We start from the raw sequence: 24,118 nt of genomic DNA, 5'->3' as shown, positions 1-24,118 counted from the left end.
TGTGAGACATGGAAGCACAAATGGTTCATGTTCAACATCACTTGAAAAAGATCATTGTGATGTACAATGAAGCCAGTGCTGGCAAGTGTACAGACAGTAATGAGTTTATATGCTCTTGCACCAGTGTTATGGCTTCTGAAAAGTAGAACTATGTAAGTGTGTTTGTATTGTGTGGAAATAAAAGGGTAAAAAGCCCATTGGACTGGTCAAGGCCAGTCTTGGAACTTTGGGTTCTTTATGGTGAAAAGCTTGGCCATTATCAATAATTGTTTTGAGTGCCTTCTGTTTGATACATGTTTATTTAAAGTCTAAATATGTCTGAAACATTTCACTGCCTGTTTTGAGTAAAAAAAAAAAAAAAGAGATAAATGTAGTGTTTTCTCGGAGGATGTTGTTTTATTGCTCATGACTAAAACTAAACTCTGAATTTTCTACTGCTTGGAAATACAGGTATATTTTTTTTCAGGTATATTCTGCTGTGAAAAGCAAGTAAACTTTATTTGCTTCATTGAGCAACTTTGAAGCGAGGCACTCTTATACATATATGACAATCTTTGGGAGAAAATAAATATTTGTGCTACTTTTCTTGTTGAATATTTCAGACCATTCAAAAATGTGACAGAATATGATGGGCAAGATGCGTGTGGCTCCAATAGCTGGAACATGGTTGACGTTGACCTGCCACCAAACAAGGAGAACAATCCTGGAATTCTGCTGCAAGGGTTGAAACCTTGGACTCAGTATGCCATTTATGTCAAGGCTGTTACCCTCACAATGATGGAAAATCATCATATTCATGGAGCAAAAAGTGAAATTATATATATTCGAACCAATGCTGCAGGTGAGATTCTGGGCTCTGGGGTGAGAGGTTGATAATGCTACAGCTGAGATTAGTGCATTGTTGTGCAAGTTCTGTTGTTGATACAGAAATAAAATTTATGTGCAGGTTATGTGCCTAGTTCTAGCAGTTTGACTAATTATGAAAGTAATATTAAAATTTGAATTAAAACTGTTTTTTCAGATATTACCTTCATTAGGAACTATGGGAGCTTCTTGGAGTTAGAATTTCAGGCTTTGTTCCATTGTAAAGATTAATTTAAGTACTACTTTGGGTTGGGACTTGGTTGCAGTTGAGCCCTTAACTGTTGGCATAAATAGAAAATCCTTTCTTTGAAATAAGGTGGTGTTTTTCCTTGCAGTATAAAAATGCATTGAGATTCACTCAAAAACTTTCATGGAAATACATTGTAGACTGCTCTAGATTCAAATTCCTTTCTTTTTTCTTTATTTTTTTTCCTTCTCTAGTGCCATCCATTCCCCTGGATGTTATTTCAGCATCCAACTCCTCATCCCAGCTGATTGTGAAATGGAATCCTCCCTCTCTTCCCAATGGGAACCTCTCCTACTACATCGTGCGCTGGCAGCAGCAGCCTCAGGACAGTTACCTGTACAGACACAATTACTGCTCCAAAGGTAGGAGAACTCAATGCTCTTGTGTTGGACAGCCAGCAGAGGGAATGGGTAAATACAGATTGTTGCTGTATAATCTGGAGAGAAAGAAACTAGCTCTGTTCTTTTCTTTCAAGATAAAGTCCCAATTCGAAGATATGCTGATGGGACCATTGATACAGAGGAAGCCACTGAGCCCACCAAGCCAGAGGGCTGTGGGGGAGAAAAAGGACCTTGTTGTGCTTGTCCCAAGACAGAGGCAGAAAAGCAGGCGGAGAAGGAGGAAGCAGAGTACCGGAAAGTCTTTGAGAACTTCCTTCATAACTCCATCTTTGTCCCCAGGTAAAGGGTTTTGGACTCTTCTTTGGAAGGAGGGCTGATCATTTCATCTTTTAATGTTTCCTAGAGCTGAGGTTTCCTGGACGTGACAGCACAGAAACACCTGAAACATTACCTTTCCTTTCATGTGAGACAATCCACAGCCTTACTTTGCAGTTTCTCTTATTCGCCAATTTTCATTTCTTTCTTTCAGTTCTAGCCCATAGTAAGGGTTCTTACCTGTATTGATCAAGGATTTCAGTGATGGTTTCTTTTCAGACTCAAGAGTCACTTAAGGAGCTCATTGTCTCTAAGGGTTTCAGAGACCAGCAGCATGAGGGAGGCAGAGGGTTTCAGATGTGATTTCTCTCTAAATAACCATTTAAGTACTTGTGCTTCTAATCTGAATTTATCTTTGAAATTAAGGGCACAGTTGCCTCACAGAATTGAAACTGGTTTTCTCACTGCACTAATTGCGAAGGGCTTGTGTGTTTCCTGGGTCAGCGCTGCAGAGAAGTATTAAATAGTTCCACTCTTCCACCATAAACACCTGCTTACATGTGAAGTGGAATTGTAATGATTCTGTGCTGCAGCACAGAGTAGATCCCACTGAATTAATTGGTGATTTTGATCCTTGAGTTTCCAATTTCTCTTTCAGGTAAGGTGTTGTTACTTCGGGTGATTGGATGCTGGGGCAGGGCACACAGTGTACAGCTGTTGTGTTACAGTCTTTAATATCCTGTTAGATCTCAGTGGTGCACCTTGTCTCATTCTCCCTCCTGGCAGGGGAAGTCCATGGTCAAATCCTGTGTTTGAGAACTCTAGTGTGGCATTGTTGCTGGTTCATATCATTCTCCATTGTGATTTTTTGATTTTTATTCAGGGATGTGTTGGATTGACTTGTTGGGTTTGAGATTTTGATATTCGCAGTGCTTCCTAGCTTTATCCAAAGAATGAGGAGCTAAATACTGCCTCTCTTGGGAGGTGTGAAGTATCTTATCTGAGCTGTGTTGGGGTCACACTGAGTGTTTGTGCAGTGATGATGAGAAGCAGCAGCCAACATCAGGTACAGGGAAGTTACAGCCTGAGGCATGGGAAATCATAAGATCTGATTTTGGACTTAATGAAGTAGCACAGTGAGGAGTTTTGAAAGCCATGTGTCAAGTCTAAACTGCTTGAAAGTCTGTTGAAAAGGAAGTTTTTCTATTTCCCCAAACATTTGTAATTCAGAATGTGTTGTCTTCTCCCAAATTTTCTTGCAGTCCTGCCCCCCTCCAAGAAAACTCATAGAACCTTGAACTCAGTAACAAATAAACTGATCAGTTCACAGAGAATTTCCTGAAAGCTTGTCCTTTTCTCTTAAATTACTGTCATTAGACTGTTTTGTAACAGCAGGAGCAGATAAGGGACAATGCTCAGCAATAGCTGCATAGCCAAGCAACTTTTAAGAGACTGTATGTCAGGGAAATTAAAGTTTATGAGCTGGTGAGACATCTCCACGGGACAAATCTAAGCAGCTTGTTACTTGATGTCATTTTTTTCTCTCTTTCCCAAGGGAGAAGTTAATTGATGTGTTAGTGCAAGCCTCAATAGTAGTATTTGTTTCCAGTGTTCTACCTGTGTCCAGGTTATCATGAAAGAGTTGCAGTAGGTAATACAGCATAAAATTATTTGACTGGGTGATTTTAAGATTGTTTTAGAAGTCTGTTGATCTAATCTCTTGTGCAACTTCTGGATGACCCCATATGTATTAGTGCTGTGGTGGATTACAAACAGGGCTGTGCTTAGTCGTGAAGAGACACTCACTACCAGAGGAGAATGAGTTTCTTATTCAAGGTTTTTGTTTCTCTAATGAGGAGGATGGGCAAGGCTCTTTGTGTAGTCTGAGCAGTAACATTAAAATTGCCATGAACTACAGAAAGAGTGAGCTTTACTGTTAAATAGACCAGAGTTTTTAAAAATCTTCTTTATTTTATTGAATTTCTATAGTGTTATTTTTAATTTTTTTCTTGCATTTCTTTTCCTTCTTCTCCCTTAATAGAATAAATGACTTTTCAAGTTTTTATCTATAGACTTTTCCTTACTTCCTTGGATGCTTGTTTTTTGCCTTTATCTCTGCATTTCATGAATGCAGGAAGCTGTTTGACCAAAAAGCACTGAGGTCAAATCTCGTGATGTTTTAATTACTTTTGCCTTGTGGTTATCCTGCAGCTCTTTTCTCTTCCTGACACCGCTGTATTTTTCACCAACAAGTTTTGTGTTCCTTTATCTTTTTCTCCAAAGACAAGGTAGGGCTGTACTCTCCTCCACCCCCAGATACCACCAAAGATTTGAAGCTCCTTACATCCCATAAAAGCAGTGAAAAGTCAGGCCTTTTGGGTTCTTGCATCGGCGCATGCTTTTGTGGTTGACTGAAAATAAACTTTTATTTTCACTGCTTTAACCACAGAATCTGTGCAAATGTTCATCAGTTGAGAGCTAGGTATCCAGCTTCTTACTGATGAGAAGTTTGTTCTTTCCACTGAGCTAAAGCAGTAAATCAATACACATTGTAAACAGGGTGAATAGGTTTAGTAACTTCCACAGATACCAGTGTAGACAAGGCACAAATGCTTATATCCTATGAAATTGCCTTAACTGACAAGATACTCACTTGTGTGTTGCTTAAACAATTTGTTGTTAACTTAGGAAATTCTTTCTTGTCTGTGTTTATTTCTGTGACATGGTTTACACGGTGGTTAGAGTGTCAAAACGACTACTCACTACGTAGTAAAGGGATTTTGGAAATTTTTGTAGTGAGCTCCTAAAGAAAAAAATTCATCCAGCCTCTGCCAGGTGGTTTCAAAACTGAGTGAGCCTGTTCTTGGCTCTCTCTGCAGCGTGCTGCTCTGTGGCTGCATGTACTCAGATGATATATTTGTCAGTGAATTAAGTTCTCCTGTTGAGTCATCTTTCCTCCTGTTGTGTGCTCGAGGGAGGCCTCATTTGCCTGGTTTGTAACTTGCTCTCTGGTAGAGTTGTTGGACCTCATGCCCTTGGTACCTGTTGCACTGGCCAAGTGTTCCGTGGGCACTGGTGAAGTGATTTCAGGGATAGGATTCAAGCCCGAATTGGTTTTGTAGTGTGACTCTTGTATCTTTCTCCTGTACCTGCCCTTGGCTGTTGCTTTCTGGGTGTGAGCATTCCTGCAGCCCTTGGAGACAAAGGAGCAGGAGCAGTGAAGCCAGACTGCCCCATGTAGTTGGTGCCCCTGTACAGAACAGCCTCAGATCTGGGGCAGGACCAAGGGACAGGTCCAGTGTATGGCCACAGGGTGCTGGTTACCTGATCCATGTGGTTCTGAGAGAACCTTGATCCTTGTCCTGTCACTGGGGGCTGTCCACTATGGCAGTCCCCTGGGCTTGAGAAAGCAATGGTGTGGCTGTAAATCCTCAGCTTCTTAACTCTGCTTAAATTTCACCCAGATGCCTGTAAGGCAAAGCTGCTTATTGAACTTTACACAATATTAGTGCTGGGTTTTCTTACATAGGAGCATTGCTCCTCTGCAGAGCTTTTGCTTGGGTGAGAGAAGCAGAGATAAAGATGACCACCAGAGTGGTGGTGAACCTTCATGGCCTTCAGCTGCCTTCCAAGGTTTCTCTCTCAGTGCAATACATTCTCATTTCATCACAACTGCTAAGCTAACTCTCAGTAGGCTCAGCTTCCTTTGCTAATCCAGCAAACTTCAAAACTATTTTTCCTTCCTAACCATTTCAACCTTTAGCATCTGATTTTTATTTTAAACATCAACATCGCTGTCATGAAACACAAATCCAGGATGCTTGTTGAGTAACGGTGAAGCTGTTCTTTGCTGGTTGGTTTATTGTGTGAGGTCAGAAGTTTGCATGTTCATCTTGGGACACAGTGTGAGCTTCAGAGATTTACTGGGTTCCTGACCAGAAGAGAGAGAAATGAGATGTGATGACACGTGACAGGTTCAGATTTAGAGAAAATTTTCCTCTTGTTTTGTAGTTTCCTTTATTTAGCTTTTTTATTAGCTGTTGCCTGTTTCGCTGGGGTGTTTGGCACGGTTTTCTGGAGAAGAAGTGGATTTTCTCTAAAGAGCCCTTTCTGTGTGTGCTCCTCAGGCCCGACCGGAAGCGGAGGGACGTGTTCCGAATCGCCAACGCCACCTTGGCCACTCGGAGCCGGAACGCGACCGGGACCGAGCACTTCACCAACGCCTCTGACACGGAGGAGAGCGAGGTGGAATATCCCTTCTTTGAGACCAAGGTGGATGGCAAGGAGAGGACCGTGATCTCCCATCTGCAGCCTTTCACTCTTTACCGCATCGATATTCACAGCTGCAACCACGAGGCCGACACGCTCGGCTGCAGCGCGTCCAACTTCGTGTTTGCCAGAACGATGCCCTCAGGTATGCTCACAAAGAGGCAACTCTGCCTTTCCTGGGCAGAGATCAAGCCCAGGGGGACACGCTCTCCCAAACCAGTTAGAATTACATTGGGATATAGTAAAAAATTCAGTGTAGTCAGATAAATTGAAGCTGCGTAGATTTTTTATTTCGCATCCTTGACTGGTGTGTTGTGTGTACTGAGTGATGTGTTTGAGTCTGTGCTGGGGAGCTGGAGAAAGGGAGAAATTGACTGCTAGGATAATCAGGGGAGACTCTGTTTCCCAGCAATAGAAGTGAGACCCCCAGACATGGTGGGCTGAAAGGTTTTGTTCCTCAGCTCCCTGTGTGCTGAATAGAGCCGCAGCAACGTTTCTCTGCTAATGTTTGGTTTTGCTGTGTTCACTCGGAACTGTTTGCAGATGTTGGAGTTTTGCTGGTGGGAATGTTTGCCAAATGTTTCTTCTGTCACAGTACGACCATGCATTTGTCCAGCCTGGGAACAGGAGGAATACTGTGTTTCTTTGTGCCCAATCCCTGGCCTCTAGACTGCTTCAAATAGGAAGCATTGAATGCTGTGCTCGTCTGTGGGACTTTTGCAGATTGTACTTCTGAGAAGAATAGAGATGATTTTAGTGTAAGCTCATATGCATCCAGCAAGGAGCTTCTGACTCCAGCAGATGTCTGGGGATATTGGATGCAGAATGGTAGCAATTTTGTTTTGTTTCTGGAAGGAAGGGCTATCATAATCCAGATCCAGCTGTGTCAGTAAAAAAAGCAAAAAGTATCGCTTATTTCAAGGAAATAAGGAAATCTGTGAGATCAGGGAAAAGGAAAGAAGTGTTCTCAGATTTTTAACACATGCTCTGAAAACTCTGAAAATTAAAGGCTAAACAATCCTATTTTCTTCTGTTAAATTTGAGAAGGTGGTATTTTTTTCAGTCCAGACTGAAACATGCTTCACATTCCTGTTAAGTTTTTAATAAGTCATGTAAAATTATTAGGAACTAAATAGGGATAAAGCAGTTCCTGAATTGCTGGTGAGACTGTTTTAAATGGGGATGGATTTCCTATGACTGCTTTAGGAAAAGGCTGTCAGTGGGGCAGATGTTGTGTGTTTACAGCTGTTTGCAGCCATTTGGTGGGAATAGCTCCCTGCACTGTTTTGGGTTTGGGGAGAGTTGGGAAGGAAGGATCAGGTGCTAGTAACCAGGGGTTTTTGGCACACAGAGTCCATGCCTGGTGGAGCTGTGTGCTCTGCACTGATTTTCTGGGAGCCAGTAGTTCAGAGGGAGCTAATCTCCAGCAGGCCCTTGGGCAATGGAGTTTGTTTCCTGGATTTGAATGGCTCTTGCAGCAGAGCTTCTGCACCTGAAGAATATTCTGAACTTTGTTTTCTTCCACTCTTGCTGCAGTTCCTGTTCTAGTCATAGGTGTTGTTCTCACATCACCTGTAAATATTTTACAGAGGGAGCAGATAACATTCCAGGAACGGTGTCATGGGAAGCAAAAGAGGAAAATACAGTCTACCTGAAGTGGTTGGAGCCTGCAAATCCAAATGGGCTGATCCTAATGTATGAAATCAAATATGGGCAGCATGGTGAGGTGAGGATTTGACATTATTGCTCATTATTCTTAATTTATGCACAAAAAGGATCTTTCTTAACATGCTTTTGTGCAGTGCTGCACAAAGAGAAATTGTGATTTCAGACACCCAGCACCTGCCATGTCTTTCCTTCATTTCCTTTGAGTTCTTAAATTCCACATATCTCCTTATGGTGTTTGAAGTAAAACTGATCAGGTGGGGCTTTTAGTTATAAAAATGAGCTTATCCTGCAGCTATATTGCCTTCTCCAGAATGTGAAGATAATAACATGTGTAAATTGCTTTTTCCTTCTAGGAGAAGCGGGAATGTGTTTCCAGACAGGAATACAAGAAGCTTGGAGGAGCTAAACTGACTCACTTGAACCCTGGGAACTATTCTGCCAGAGTTCAGGCCACTTCCTTAGCTGGGAATGGGTCCTGGACTGAGCCCATCTCTTTCTATGTGCAGCCCAAATGTAAGACAAATGTTAATAGTCTGTGTCACATTGGGGGGTTATTGTCTTTTCAATAATTCCTGATGTTGATGTGACTGTGTATCTGAGCCTCTTCCCTCTGAACACTCCTCTGACTTGCTGATGGTTCTTTGGGACCTCTTCTCTGATCCATGTTTTTTTGGGGGCAAGTGTTGACAGCCAGGAGGGGTATGTGAGGTGTGGTCCTTTCCTTACAGCTTTGGGTGTCTGTGAGAGGTGCACCCAGGTGTGGGGGTGGAGAACACCCTGCTGTGGCTTTCTGGGATGTGCAGCTATGTTGGGAATGTGATGTTAGCTGTAATAACAGGGAGCTACCATGTACAAAACCTGTGGCAACAAGGCAAACCTGCTTAAAATTGCAAAATAATCGGAGAAACAAATCATTTGTGTGGATTTTTGGCTGGCAGATTGACCTGTTCTGAGTGACATTTGATAAAAAAGGTGTCCTGATGAAAGGGTGATGCTGGTCCTGACAATGGGAGTAATTTATATTTTGGAAGAACCTCACCACAGAGACCCTCTTAAAGACATTCTGTGTTTAGTTGTAGAGCAGATATATCCCCAGAAAACTGCAACTCCACCTTTTTTCCCTTTCTGGTTTTCTGGTTGCTGAACTTGGAACAATTTGAAGTAAAGAGCAGTGCATGTATATTCTGAATATGAGCAGCTGCAAGGTGAACAAAAGGTGGAAAAATAGGTGAATGTGCAAGTGAACAATTGGATATTGTTCACTGAGGAATGCAAGTCCTTTAAGCATAACTTGTGAAAACAAAGCCCAGACAGACACTGTTCTGTACAAAATTAATGCCTTTCAGTGTCTGCTTTCTTGTTTCACTCATCTGCAGTCAGGGAGGGTTTTGAGTGCATTTTTCCACATCAGACAAGAAAATGAGAACTTTGATTTCTTCCCTGTATGGAAATACACTGAGTGGGTATTGAATGTTTCTTTGTTAACAGAGGTTTTATAGAAACCCTGATACAATTGTTTTCTTGTTGGTTGCAGCAGCAAACTATGGAAACTTCCTGCACTTGGTAATTGTGCTCCCTATTGCTCTGCTGCTCATCCTTGGGGGATTGCTGATAATGCTCTATGTCTTTAACAAAAAGAGGTGAGTTCCACGTGCTGGTGCTTAAACCTGCAGGAGGGGAGTTGTTTATTTTCAAATCCGTGCCTGTGGAGCGAGTTAGAGATTAAAAAGAGAAATGGCATTCAGAGGAGTTGAGAGGCTGAGGTGGATTCTGCCTTGTTGGTATGGAAAAGGAGGTGGTTTAGAGTTAGCAGCATCTGGCTGCTGCTGCTGGAGATATGAAGAGGTTTTTTATTGCAGTATCATGATTGAGTGGGAAGAGGAAGGCTTGTGAGGAGCATATCTGTGAGGCATTGGTGGCACACACTGGACCTGTATAATCAGCAGATTTGACTGAAATCATTATGAGTCAATATCAATAATGAAAAGTTAATTCCATTTAGGTTAATCTGATTTTTTTCAAATTCTGGAGGGTTTTTTGAAGTCTTGCATCCACTTAAAAATTGTATTCTGGCCAGGCCAAGAACCGTCACTGGGACTGTTCTGGTAATTTGTTTTCCTCAGTTTTGTTTTCTGTAACTAGTGATAATTTTTTTTAAAATTTCATTGAAATACAAATGAGAACTTAATAGCAGTACAAATATTCAGTCTTGCAACTTTCTAGCTGTGGATGTTTTTTATTACCTTCACATTAATTATGCTCATTGAGTATCCCATGATTTCCAGCTCTAATTCACTGGTAGCACTGCAGACAGTGGTACCAGTTCTGCTCAAGCTCTCCAGACAGGGCTTTGTCTCTGGTGATTACAATACCTGCTTTGCCTTCCTTAGGCTCTCCTAGGTGAAATTTCTGATAATTTTTCCTTGTTTAAACTGTTGTTCTAACACGAGAATATTTTCTCTGTGAACCTGTCTCCTGCAAAAGCTCTCAAAGTGCATTTATTGCATGTCTTATTCTGAAACTCATCCCTGTAAAATTGGGAGTGTGGCGTTGTGTGGTTTTAAAATAAAATATTAGAAACACTTGGGAAATAGTTGAATGGTATCCCCCACTTTTGTCTTTTGCTAAAACCTTCACTCCCACAGCAGAGCTAATGATGCTAAAGTGCATTCTCAGCCACGGGTCTCCTGGCTGTATAAAAATATAGCTGCCTTTCTTAAAAGAAGTTTACCCAGAATCTAGAAGTACCTTTTATTTACATTTTCTGGTGCTGATTTGGTAGAGAAGACTCCAGAACTCCTGACAAGCTATTCTGGACTGTGTTCCCATTGATTATGTGATGTAGATAAGATCTCAGTTTATCCCCTTTGTCTGAAGAACTCCACGTGCAGTAAATAATATTCTGTGGTTGAGCAAGCAGTGGAAAAGCTGTAGAAGAGATGGTCTGAAATATACTCAGATTTAAATATAAAAGAAATAAACCCCAATATTTCTACAGGAACAGTGACAGACTGGGCAATGGAGTACTTTATGCTTCTGTGAACCCTGAGTACTTCAGTGCCTCAGATGGTGAGTGTGACCTTAACTTGTGATGCCTTTACTGCCCTGTGTTCTGTTGGTGTCTGACTTGTAAAGGTATGAAACCCTAAAAGATGTGCTGTAAAGCCACTTTTCCTTTTTTATTAGGACAGCCCTGGAATCCACAATTGCTGATATGTAAATGCCATTTGTCTGTTGAAACTGGGGAGTTTTTGAATTGTTTTCCAGTACTTTTATCCACCTGAGGCAAATTTGGATTCACTAGTTTCACTTTCAGATTAACATCTACTCATCCAGTGATGTTCTCACTGGAATGGAGGAAGAATGAATGAATTTGTGGTCTTTCATTCATGTTTGCCTTTTTAAGCTCTGTTTGGTCCTATTGAAACAAGCCCACTACTTAAAGAAATCACAGCATCAGACAAATGTCCTTGAGGCCTCAGTTTTCCTATTTACGATTGAGTTTGGTGCTGCTGCTGTAGAATTCTTGCTGGAATAGTATTTCCCAAAGCCCACAGGAGAGTAATGGGTTTTCCCAGAGTGGCAGCAGACTATTTTATTGTTATTTTTTGTAGCAACACCATTAGGGTTAAAGGTCTGCCACTGTTGATGCTATAATCCTCTGTTTTCATCCTGTCATTTCACCCATGCAGAGCATGTGACACAACTGTCCCCTCCTTTGGTGACTGATAGGCAGCAGCATCAGTCAGTACTTGGATGTCTTCTTGCCTGAGGCAGTCCTGCCTCCTGGCAGTCACCTTCTGAGAGCTCTTTTCTGCCTCAGATCAAAGACCTGCAGCTGCAGCAGCAAGTTCTGCCTTTGCTGGTGCAGTGGTGTGTGTGCAAGGGATCAGAATAGTGCCATGCAAAGAACTGCTGGATCAGAGTCTGCTTCCCTCTAGCCATAAAATCAGTGTTAATAGAGAATACAGCAGACACTAAACTGATACAGATGATCAAGTATGTTTGATGCTGTGTGGGAGAGAATTAGGAGAGCAAGGATTCCAAGAAAAGATTTGACCTAAAGCATTGATTTGAGCCTCTTCCCACACTGGTTTTGGCTTTGGTGTTCTTTATTTCTATCCCAATATGTCAGTACCATAGTGAGGCCGCTTCAAGATTTCTTTCAGATGTATTTGTATGCCACCATCCCCCTGCTCTGAGTGGGACAGCCCCTGCCCTGTTTGCACACATGGTGCAAGGTCTTAGCATTCTGTGTGGGGTTTGAACTCCACTCTTGGGGCAGTTGCTGTCGTGGAGCAGGGAAGGATCCCAGCACGAGCAGCTGTGGAACATCAGGGCCTGTTGTCTCTCCCTTCAGTGTATGTTCCAGACGAGTGGGAGGTGCCCCGGGAGAAGATCACCATGTGTCGGGAGCTCGGGCAAGGCTCCTTTGGAATGGTGTACGAGGGAATAGCCAAGGGAGTGGTGAAGGATGAGCCAGAGACCAGGGTGGCCATCAAGACTGTCAATGAGTCCGCGAGCATGCGCGAGAGGATCGAGTTCCTGAACGAGGCCTCGGTGATGAAGGAGTTCAACTGTCACCATGTGGTGAGTCCTGGAGATGTGACGAGGCTGTGACTCATCCGGCCCTGGTGCTCACTGAAATGAGGCTGTTTCGGGACTGAAGTGGGAATTTGGGATTTTAGCTTCAGCTCTGCGCAGCTTTGTAATGTTATCGTGAAACCCCAGTCAGAAAGTGGAACCAAATCTACATTCAGACCTTTCCCACAGGACTACACATCAACATGAATAAATGATAATTAGCTGTACTTGTACACTTGTACTGAACATTTGTTTTTCCTCTGCCAGGTTCGGCTGCTTGGTGTTGTTTCTCAGGGCCAGCCCACACTGGTTATCATGGAGCTGATGACACGTGGGGACCTCAAAAGTTACCTGAGATCACTGAGGCCAGACACAGAGGTGAGTCATGAGTGGCTGGATGTTTATTTCTTCAGTTTGAATCATCTTGAACAAGACAGCCTCACGTTGGAAGCAGCAGGCAATTAGCCTTTCCTGCCCTTCTCTTTCAGTCTAAGGACAAAACATGAGCTGTTGTGTGATCTCCAACAGCTCTTTCATGAGGGTGCCGCATGGAATAGGTCCCTTTTTGTGCCACTGAGCCCTCTTTTCCAGATTTGCATTGGGCCTCTTGTCTGATCTACTTTCTCATCAAGATGTTACAGAAATTGGCTGGTTTAAGAACATGTGTTAGGATAATTGTTTCTTGTTGTGTGTCCTGCCCATTGCCCCTGCTGGAAAGTAAATATCTGTTATCTTAGCTCCTGTGCAAACTCTCATGAATAAGCCATCAGTCTAACTGCTAAAATTGTCTCATATGATGCAGAGTCTGAAGGATAAAGATGACACACAGGTCACTTGCCACTGAAATCACAGCAGCCTATGTAGAAAATGAGCTCAGCAGCTCTTGCCCTTGATCTAGAAATTCCAGTGTGGATAAATTAAAGGAGCAGAACATGAGGACAGTATGTGCACGGGAGAATGGATGTGGTCTGTTAACTGTTTGACCTTCCTGTTGCTCAGAGCAACCCCGGGCAGGCGCCCCCGACGCTGAAGAAGATGATCCAGATGGCCGGGGAGATCGCGGACGGCATGGCCTATCTCAACGCCAACAAGTTCGTGCACAGGGACCTTGCCGCCAGGAACTGCATGGTGGCTGAGGACTTCACAGTCAAAATTGGAGGTGGGCTGTCCTGACCCTGACTCAGCTCATAGAACCACCCTGGAAAATCAGTGTCCTAGAAGGCTTTTTATTTATTTATATTTTTTTTAGCTGAGCTCTAGTTGAAATATCTGCAGAATGAAATATGTTCCTTGTGAAGATTACTGTGATTTAAGACCTGTGAGCAGTTAACACTGAGTTGAAGCCTCTGGAATACCTCTGCTTTCTGTTGTTCCAGTGTGCCAACAGTACAGCATGTGGGTTTTAAAAAGAGGCAGTGATTTAGGTGCGGGTACTGCAGACATCTGGGTGGATGGTGTAGTTACCACTGGTGTGTCATTCATGTCTCTGACAATGCACAAAAATAATTCTACCTCCTGTTTATTGATTCAAGAATGAGAATTTTAGGATTATTTTAAATCGTATCCGAGTTGGAAGTGGAATGACTTCAGCTGGGTGCTTTCCAGTCTAAACTGGAGTTCTGCTTCCCAGACAGCTGAATGGCTTTTCTTCTGCTCTGCTGTTAGATCACCAATTTTTTTTTTTTTCCTTTCACCATCCCTCCAAAATAGTGTCAGATGAGTTTTTTCAGTCTTCTCTCCAGAGAGAGTGATTTTAAGCTGTTGGCTGTTTTTGAGTTGTGCATATTAAAATAACATGTATAGCAACAGCCTTCTGCTGCAGGAAACTAATTCTTTTTCTCTGAGCTTAACTCAGCTATTTTGATAATTTGTGTAAGTAATCCTGTCATTTGGGAGAAAGAAAAAAATGATTTCATTTTGAGTCAGTTAATTAGGAAATAAGATCTTTTGGGGATTTTGTGTATTTTCTGCAGGTTCGTGGGAAGTCAGCCTAAATCCTTCCCATTCCAGTTTTCTCCTCCTGCCCCCATCAGCTTGTTTTACAATTCTGTAAACTGAAGATATGGTGCACTCCTTCCCCTTAATGTGTTCATGGTTACCCCAAAAGCACTTTGTAAATGTGCTGCACTGCTCTTGTTTATGTAGCAGCATTGAAAATCCCCTCATGCTGAAACAGTTTAGGAGCATCTTGGCTGGAATACACCAACTCAGACTGTTCAGATCTCAGAGGAAGAGCTTTATGCCACACTACCCTGTGCTCACTGCCTGTCTGTTTCTTATTTGCATTACATTTTGAAAGAATCTTCCGTTCAGGCAGGATAAAGTCACCCTGGTGTGTGGGAGTGATGGAAGAGCTGCACAGATGGGCTTTTTAGTCATAATCACCCTGGGTACCCGTGTCCCTGGTACCCCTGCTTGGTCACTCACCACAGACTGGTGATAACAGAGAGCTGGGGGAGTTCTGTGCATGTTTCCTGGGGGAAAAAAGGGGCATTTACAGGTCTGTGTTGGTAAAATGGATTTTGCCCTGTGTGTCATCAGACAGCATTTAATATCAGTCAGAGGACTGATGACCTCTTACTTATTAACTTTTTGAGAAAACAGCAACTGGACTCAATAGGCAAGTGTGAGACCCAGCAATTCTGTCTCAGACTGACGGTAGAGAAAAAACACTGGAATAAATCTGAGTTACAGTCAGGGGGATGAACATCTTTAGATACAAGTTGTGCAAATGCTTATGAATTTACAGCTAAGCATGAATATAAACCAGAAGCATGTCTTTAACATTTGGGTGTGTTAATCACAAATGAACAGCATAATCCTTTGTAGCACTTGAAATGGAATATTGTACAGAAACTGGGAATTGCCTTTGGAAATAGGAGAAAGAAAACCAAGAGAAGTATTTCCTTCAGCATGTGAGATTGTTCAGTTAAACACTATGGTTATAAGTACTAAAGGAGCTCCTTAAAACAAAAAAAAAAAAAAGAAAATCAGTGAATTTGGGGAACAATTAGTGAATTATGTGACCTTCAGAAGACTCATCTTACTGCAAAGCTTGAGCATAAATGCTGCAACTTTTCACATTCCTATATTTAAACCATTCAGACTTGTCACCCCCGAAGTCTGTTGGTGTTGGGAGGGAAGGTCACCAGCCCCGAGGCAGCAGCTGAAGTGTCTGCAGAGCCGAGTGTCGTGGGAACACAGCGCAGATTCCTCACATCCAAGTGTGATTCTCTGCCTTGTAGGAAGGGGAAGTGTTCCTCATTTTCTCACACCAACTCAGAGTATTGCTACCTTCTAGATTTCGGCATGACGAGAGATATCTACGAGACAGATTATTACCGGAAAGGAGGGAAGGGTTTGCTGCCTGTGCGCTGGATGTCCCCGGAATCGCTGAAAGACGGAGTCTTCACAACGCACTCCGACGTCTGGTAACAAAAAAGGGGCTCTGAAAACTGCTTTAGCCTCCTTCTTTCTAGCCTCTCTTCTTGTTTTAGTAGACTTAACTAAGTGTGCTGCTTCTCCTGTCCGTTCAGGAGGTAACTCTCTAGTTCCATGAGTTCATGTTTCAGCAAGAACTCATGAGGTTAAATTTTGCTCTCAGGGAGAGCAGAATTAAATGGATTTCCAGAACTGGAGGTGGCAGCGTGTTTCCTGCTGTTAGTTGTAAAATCAGTTGTGCAGTGAAAAACATTACCTTCACCTGGAAGAGCAGGTTGTCATTTTTTAAATTGTCCTCCTTCAAGAAAAGCATTTAAAGTTGCCAAGAATATAGAAGGGTTCCTAGTGCTGACCTGCTTTTCCATCAAAACCTTCTGTGTAAATAACATCACTTTTCCCCAGATGGGTTGTGTACACTCTCAGGCTTTTTTGGGGAGTTCTCCCTTGTGCATATCCCTCTCCATTTGGAGCTTTGTTTGCTTGGTTTATATACTGCAAGATGCAGAAATAGGTTTTTCTTTCAAAGCACACTGCATGCTTGCTGTATCTGTGCAGTTATTAATAGAGGCGTGTACTTAGGAGAAGTAATCCCCTGGAACAATTCCCCACACACCCCCCAGCTTTTGGAGATAGGTAGAGAGGACTTGGCAGAAGATGGTTGTGTACTGGCAAAACCTCTCCTCTGTCTTTTATGGTTTCTCTGCCTTCCTAACAAGATGTTTTTACTGCTGATCTGTTACAGAATTGGCAGCTGATTGCCTCCAAATGTCTAGAAGTCAGTAGGAGTGGTGTTTTAGGAGTAAACTGCATTTTCCATGAGCAGCTTGAGGAGTTTGGAGTCAGTGGTCTGTAGTTCACAGCACCAGCTCTGAACAAAAAGTTCCTAAGAGGAATTCAAGTGAAAAAGCAAAGCACCAGAATGATGCTTAAATTTTATTTTACATATGGCTAGTAACTTACTTTTGAATCCACTAACCCTCAGACTTGGAAGCAGATGAAAACAACCACATTGAGTTGAAGGGAAGCCCTGTATCAGCCATTTATCTGATTGAGCAGTGCAGGCATGCTTTTGGCAGTCCCCCCAGTAAAAGAATTTTGGGACTTGTAATGGCTTCATAAAGCAGACAGAAATTTGGATTATATCACTAGAAAATCCCCAGATGCAGAACTGACCAAGCCTAGAGTGAGGAGCTGGCAGAGCTGCCTGTTCCAACCACACAAGAGGAATTTTCAGGTCCAGCCATTGCCTCCAAGGGGTTCAGCAGCAGCTCAGGATGAGCACTGAGGATGTCCCATGTGTGTTCCACACATGCTTTCTTTTAGCCTGGGACTCGTAAGTGATGTTATTCTTTATTAAATATAACTCAAATTCCAAACAAAAAACCCCCACGTGATGCCAAATAAGGTGTCAGATGTAAATTAGTGCTGTAGTTGTTGCAGGAAGTACACTGAGTGCTTCCCTAACAAGGAAGAGAGGAGTTTTAGGTTGAATATTGGGAAGAATTTCTTCCTTGTGAGGGTGGTGAGGCCCTGGCACAGGATGCCCAGAAGAGCTGTGGCTGCTCCATCTCTGAAAGTGTCCAAGGCCTGGTTGGATGGGGCTTGGAGCAGCCTGGGATGGTGGAAGGTGTCCCTGCCCATGGCAGGGGATGGGACAAGATGGGCTTTAAGTTCCCTTCCAGCCCAAGCCATCCTGGAATTCCATGATTTGGCATTTGTTGGTTGCTCAGTCCAAAGCAGGGTTGTGCAAACGGTACTGCACTTCATCAGTGGGACAATCTGAGTGAATATCCTGGCCTGGAAAGTAGTTTGCTGATTACAGGATTGGACAGCTGAAGAGGAGGAGCAGTAAAATCTCAACAGATTTTTACTTGTAAGCATAGAGAGGAAAAAAATTGTTTTGTGGAGAGGAGGCTCACAGTACTCGTGGGTATTTCAGAGAGTTTCTCCTTGGGATGGTTTGGCATCTTAATTGTTGGAAGTGATTTACTCTGAAATTTGGTTCACAGGGGTGTACTTGTGTGGAGGCACAAAAAACCAGAGGCTCAACATGAGAAATTTGCTGTTTGTTTAGAACATGTATCCACAGCTACAGAGAAATTTCAATCTAAATTCCAAATGTAGAGGAACTTAACACTGTCATGAAATACTGTCTATTTACTTAATCTGCTTATGGCTACACAGATCATTCCTTCTCAGTGACTTTTACATCAGGCACTATACATTGGAGGTCTCTTCATGCCAGGAAAAATTCCCTGAATCCTTTTATGGGTTCAGATTTGAAGTTGCTCAGTGTAAACTGTGGAGCTTGGCTGTTTTAGGGGCCATTTATTTGCATTAAACAGTAAAGAAAAGGTTGAGATTGTTTTCCTGCCTTTCTGGGCAGATATTGTGACATGTAGTTCCATGTTCTTCGAGATCAGTTCTAGAAGCCAAGATGTCAAAAAGACAGAACCCTGTTGAGTGGTTGGAGTCCAGGATTTATAAGCTGTAAGGTGAAATGGCAACTGCAGGAAGGAAGAGTGTCTGGAGGTTTGAAGGGTGGAGCTTTATTTTAGCAACTCATTCTTTTAATGCTTTTCAGGCTGAAGAATGAGGTAATTAGACAGGGCTGGTTTTGTTGTAGTTAGGGAAGGAGGACATTTTAAAATTAATGTAATGCTGTTCAGGGTGAGGGTGGATTTCTATAAATAAATCCTCAGCATCTTGCATTCTTTCAAGGCTGGTAGTTGCCTGGAAGGAGCAATCTGAGTTTATTTGTTAGGATAATCTGACAAGTAGGTGTGCAAGACTTGTCCTCCTTATCCCTGCAGTGATCAAAGAAGCTTCAAAGGCACCCAAATGTTGAGTTGACCCCCTGTCCCTCCCTCCCCTAGAAGGAAAACAATTGCAAGGCAGTTTGTGGCTTCTGGCTCCAGATGCAAACCAGTTTAGATCCCAGGGATATCTGAAAGATAAAACCACAGGGCCATAACCAGCTAATGACACTGGACTCCTGTTTTCATAACTCCCCCCCAGTGGAACTGTGTGTTTTTCACTCAGCTTGACTCAGCATTTTACCACACAAGTCAGACAGCATTGAGATTTCCCTTCTTTGCCCAGCAGCTCTAAAAGTGGATGACTCTTCAGTGCAGGGCAGACAATTTGAGCTGTGTCTGCTCAATAATCTAATTTTAAGTGGAGATATTTTTAGAAAGTGTCAATACTTACGTCCAAACTACCCAATTACATAACTATGCTTATCTTCCTTTGCCAGTAATCAATTCCTATTATTAGACAAACTGCTTTTTTCACTTCTGCTGTCCTTTGTAGTTATCTGGAAGGAGCTGGAAGCTGTGTTTCAAGAACAGTTACATGCATGTCACAAAGGGGTGACTGAGTTCTTCTCACCTTTTCTCACTAGAGGGGAGGTGTTTGAAGTCAGCAGTCTCTTGAGAGAGGGGTTGTGCCTGTCACCACAGGCTCGTGTTTTTTGAGCAACTGGAATTCTTTGGTGAAAGAAAACACCCGTGGACACCCAGCACTCAGCATCTTGTAAGAAATACACCCTTGTAAAGCTGGCTGGAGCCCTAAAGCTGTGCTGTTCCTGCAGGTCCTTCGGAGTGGTGCTGTGGGAGATCGCGACGCTGGCGGAGCAGCCGTACCAGGGCATGACCAACGAGCAGGTGCTGCGCTTCGTCATGGAAGGGGGGCTGCTGGAGAAGCCAGACAATTGTCCTGACATGCTGTAAGTGCCACCACCGCCCTGTGGGCACAGCCCTGCAGGGTCTGCTCCTGGCAGCTACCACAGGAGGGGCTCTTAGAGAGTGAGTCATTCCAGAAAACAACTTTGCTTGGGCTGTCTCCTCTAATAAGCAAACAAAATCCAAGCTTTGTGCTACTGAATAAAATTAGGCTTAATAAAAATGTCACTTCATAAGTGACATTTGCTACATGAGGAGGCTCTGTGCCTAAATCATATCTCTTCTGCTGAAAGTAATTCTGGTGAGCATAAAGAGAGAAAAGAGCATGGGACAGGCTGAAATGTGTGTAAACACTGGAATTCAACTTTTTAGTTCAGCATTCAGATAAATCAATGTATCTGAAGCTGGATTGGATCTGCTGTTTCAGCCACAGCACTTGTCCCATTGAGATAAACCAATCACCCCTGCTAAGTTTCCTTCCCTGCAAGCACAGGGTGAGGTTTTCCACAGAAAAAATTCTCCCTGCCCCAGGATCGACCCAAAGCCTCACAGCAGCAGAGGGTGTGCAGTGCAGCAGCTTCAGTTTTTAGCTTTACATTGCTGAAATACTTCTGCTGGCCTTTGTGTACAGCAGTTTCAGTTGTTCAGACTTTATTGCTTTGATATACTTCCCAAACTGACTTTTGGGAAGGAAATACTGTGTCTTGCAGTTACTGAAATTTGTTGGAGGCCCCCAGAAGGGATACAATCACTTAAGGGCCTCAGCTGCTTGGGATTCTTAGGAAAATAGCTTTTTTGGCTGGAGCCTGGCTGTGGTTTCAGATGACAGGCAGTGTTGTTTTGTTGTTTGAGGGGGGTGGGTGGTATATGCAGGGGGAGGTGTAGCTGCCATGTGATTCCTTGGTTTCACATTCCTTCCCTTTCGAGATGCTGTGGAGAATTCCTGGCAGTCGGATTGACTGGACATTGTTGAACACAGTCAGAGCTGGGTAATGGGCTGGGCACAGATGGGGAGGGACAGGGATGTGATGGCTTCAGCTCCCTGGGTTCACAGGAGAGAACACCTCTGCAGTGAGAGCAGCCTCAGTGGGGAGAGAGCCAGCGTTAGAAATTCCCTGTTCAGCTGGGTGTGTGGGGTGTGAGCAGGGGTGGGAGAGGAGTCAGGCCAGAAGTTCTCTCTGCTGCAGCCCACCCAGTTCTCCTTCCTGCCCTCCCCAGGGAATCTCCCAGGGCTCTTGCTGCTGGATGAATCCACTTTCAAGGTCCTGGCTTGTGAGCTGGGAGAACTTGGTTAAAGTCTGGCAGAGCAAATCTTTGCACCAGTGTGTAAGAGCCGAGGCCTTTCTTGTGCTGCTCCTCATGGAGAAGCTGCTCACACGCTGGTTCTGCCCAGCAGGATTCAGCCTGACAGTGCAGAGGTGCTGAACAAAAAAAAATCTGCCTTTGAATTGTGCTGCTTTGCTCTGTCAGAAAAAGGAATGAGGCTGAACTCAGACCTAAGGCACAGCCACACTGGTGGTGATTTTTTTGGTTTGTGTTTTTTTACTGATAAAGTTGAGTATAAAACATCTTGGCTTTATCCCAAATGTAAAAAGGGAAAAAAAGTATGACCTTATTGTGACTTGCTTTTGCTCTCTTTCAACTTGTTTTGTCTTTGTTTTAGTACAGACATCCAAATGTGCTGAAATTCAAGCAGGCATTTGTAGGAATAACAGTAGAGAGCTCCAGGAGTAATCTTCACCTTTGTTCCCTGCACATGCACTTGGCAATCAAAAAACCTCTTATGTTCCTGTGGTGCTTTATTCTTTGCATGTTTTCACTTCTTTCCCTGCCCAGGAAGCTGTGACAGTGCTGTGCCACCCTCAGTGACCTCCCCACTGCTCCCAGCCCTCACCCACACACTGCTGGCAGGACCAGAGGTCTCTCTGGAGGCAGAGGTCCTCTCCAGGCCCCATAACCTCCTTCTCAGCTGGGGACCTGCAGGAAGATGAGGACATGGGCAGAAGTGTTTCTAACCGTGTCTAGGAGCCCTGAAATGGCACATGGATCTTACTCTGCATCCCAGGCCACTGCTGTCTCCAGTGCTTTATGTAAACCAAGGGATCCTCTTTGTGGAGATTGCTACAGGATTGTGTTTGAAGGCAGCTTTCTTGGCATGTCTGTGCTGGTGGGAGGCATTTTTTAGACAGCCCAGATTCTTGCTGGTGGAGACTGGTCTATGACACTTTAGTATTGACTCCTGATGTTAACTCAGGATGTCCCAAAAGCAGAGCCTGGCTGCAGGGAGGTCACTTGGGCTTGGGGCTGCCTGGAAGCAGGTGAGAAGAGGAGCTCTATGCTCCTGTGTCTCCTGGGGTACCTACAAAAGCACAGAGACTTTGTTCTTTAAATTAGTTTGGCTTGGAAGCAGCTGAAACTCTGGTCAGAACATCAGTGGAGCTGTCTGTGAAGAGAGAAGGGTGTGCTGACAGAGAGAAACCTTCAGAACAGATGGAGGAGCTAACTGCTGTGGGGAGGTGTAGATGAGAACAGAGAGAAGGACCAAACCTGCTCTTCTCAGCCATGCAGGTGAAGTGATGGTGACACAGCCCTGCACCCTCCAGCCACAGAGCAGGAGCTCCCCTCAGGCCCCTGTGTTCCCCCCATGAATTCTGCAGGGTGCAGGCAGGCTGGGACCCTCTGTGTCTCCATCCCTGCCCTGCTGGTCATGCTTGTCAGTGCCTGTGCTCCCCTGACCCTGGCACAGTTGGTCAGTAGCTTTTAGGTTCTGGAGAGGTTCTGTTCTACAGGGTGGCTGTGCAGGGCAAAGGATGCTTGGGCAAAGAGGGATTTTACAGGGGATTGTCCTGTGGCTGGGAGGTGGTGAATCCCTGTGAAAAGGGCAGAGCACAAAGGGGAGGGTATTTCTGGAGGCTCTCTACTGTTGTACAGGGTGAAACAAGCCTCAGTTGTGTTTATGCTACACCCTCTTGGCATAGCTCGCGTGGCTCTGCAGACAGAACCATGCAATAAGACAGATGGTTCAGTAAGACAGTGCCAGGAGAAGCTTTGCTGTTTTTCTCCTCTTCCTGTGCACTCAGTGATGTTTTTATGTCCTCCCATTGTTATGGCACTGCTCATCAGGTGACGGCTGCATGGCACTGAGCTTTGGTGCAGCTGAAGCTCTCAGACAGTGTGTTCCCATGGGGCTTTTAAAAGTTGTGGAGGCTGGAATTCCACTCTGTTTTTGAAGCAGGATTGCTTCCCCCACATGCATTGTAGACTATTTACGCAGTGCTGATTTCCCTTTGTTCCTGCTTAGAGCCCGGGGTCTGCTCTGCAGAGGCACTGGCAGCACAGGGCACCAGCAGGGGAGGAGAGCTCCTTTTGCTTTTCCCCACCAAATCGAGTGTATTGCAAAGCACAAATGGAATGCAGCTTCTATAGGAACTTTCCATTTTCTGTTTTTTTAATTTTTATTGTCTCAGTTCAAAACAGAACTCAGTTTCTGCTCAGTTCCTTGAGCAAAAGATGCACAGAGGGATGCTGGCTATTCCCCTAACCCATGGTGGTGCCTCCAGCTCCCTGGAGCTCACTTGCCACCAGTCAGGAACGTACTTTATAAATCTGCTCAGGTTGTATTAACAGCCTGTAAATTCCTCCATTGTCTATTGGAAAGGTTTTTATTTTGTTTAAGATAATGTAAACAAGGCCTGCGAACACACAGAGTTAAAAAGGAAAAAAAATCCTTTTATGGGAACTCTGTAGGGTTTTTAAATCTGGAATGGCTTAAAAGAAACATCACATGTCCTTGTTTGTGCTGATGTCACATGCATTACTCCGCTGCTTGTGGTATCTCCTTAGCATTGCCCTTAGGCCTCGGGGCGCAGCGCCAGCGAATATCCAGAGTTCCTGGCTCCAGCCAAGCTTCTATTCAGGGACACAGCAGTCAGCTGGAAGGGAAACAGCAATGAAGTAACAGAAATGGATTTTATATATTTATGTCTCAAGCTTTCCTCACCCTTGTGGGTGAGGGTACCGTGCAGTTTTATAGTCTGGCTCCGCTTTTGCTCTGAAAGGCTTTTCAGACTCAAAAACAAGCAGGAGCTGGGCAGTGTTTACGTGTCTACGTGCGGTTACAATGCAGCATTGAGTACCCGGGGAGCTCTCCCAGCACAGACTGGTTTTGCCAGCTCTTGTTGGGTGTCACAAGGCCATTCTCAGGTGGCTGACGTTTGCTCACGCGGAGCGCTGCCAGTGCAGCTCTGGCAGGGATGTTGGGCACTTTAGATGCACTTCAGTGAAGATTGCTTTGGGTTTGGTTGAGGCACTCAGCAGTGTTTGCAGCCCAAACACAGCCACTTGCCCTCTCTGCTGGTTCACATCAGCTGAGAGCACAGTGGAGGTGCAACAGCATTTCCCAATTTCCTGAGCTTCTGGGCTGGGGCTTTTTTTGCTGGGGTTTTGTTTCAGACCAGGGCTCCTGAACTCTCTCCAGACCCACCATGGGCTGCAGAGCCCAGGCTTCTCCACCTCAGTGTCAGTCCTGTTGGAAAGGTTGTTCTAGAGCAGGGACATTACTCTGGGATGAACTCAGGTCCTGAATTTGTTTTTGTCTACTTAATTTAAAAATAAATTTTTTTCATACTGATGCAGAGATTCGGTAAACTGAGGGCACGAGGCAGTGAGAGCTAATGAAAAGTTCAAATAGAATTGCTTGTTTGAGC

General features: G+C 44.0%; 1 protein-coding gene across 2 annotated transcripts in view; it reads left to right on the top strand.

The window, feature by feature from the left end:
- Window positions 1–24,118, top strand: part of IGF1R (insulin like growth factor 1 receptor) — a 170,004-nt gene that overhangs the window by 136,736 nt on the left and 9,150 nt on the right. The window contains exons 8-20 of one of the 2 annotated variants that reach the window (XM_064389059.1): window positions 603–841; window positions 1,306–1,473; window positions 1,587–1,791; window positions 5,895–6,181; window positions 7,626–7,762; window positions 8,058–8,217; window positions 9,242–9,344; window positions 10,703–10,773; window positions 12,065–12,294; window positions 12,556–12,666; window positions 13,288–13,447; window positions 15,590–15,719; window positions 19,322–19,456. In XM_064389059.1, coding sequence (XP_064245129.1) covers window positions 603–841; window positions 1,306–1,473; window positions 1,587–1,791; window positions 5,895–6,181; window positions 7,626–7,762; window positions 8,058–8,217; window positions 9,242–9,344; window positions 10,703–10,773; window positions 12,065–12,294; window positions 12,556–12,666; window positions 13,288–13,447; window positions 15,590–15,719; window positions 19,322–19,456 — 2,136 coding nt within the window. Of the gene's footprint in view, window positions 1–602; window positions 842–1,305; window positions 1,474–1,586; window positions 1,792–5,894; window positions 6,182–7,625; window positions 7,763–8,057; window positions 8,218–9,238; window positions 9,345–10,702; window positions 10,774–12,064; window positions 12,295–12,555; window positions 12,667–13,287; window positions 13,448–15,589; window positions 15,720–19,321; window positions 19,457–24,118 lie in introns of both variants that reach the window. The other variant, XM_064389058.1, reaches the window with a different exon arrangement.

Source organism: Passer domesticus, chromosome 14, assembly GCF_036417665.1.
Source record: "Passer domesticus isolate bPasDom1 chromosome 14, bPasDom1.hap1, whole genome shotgun sequence".
NCBI classification, from domain to species: Eukaryota; Metazoa; Chordata; class Aves; order Passeriformes; family Passeridae; genus Passer; species Passer domesticus.
Note: the sequence above shows the minus strand (reverse complement) of the source record. Positions and strands in the feature narration are given on the sequence as shown.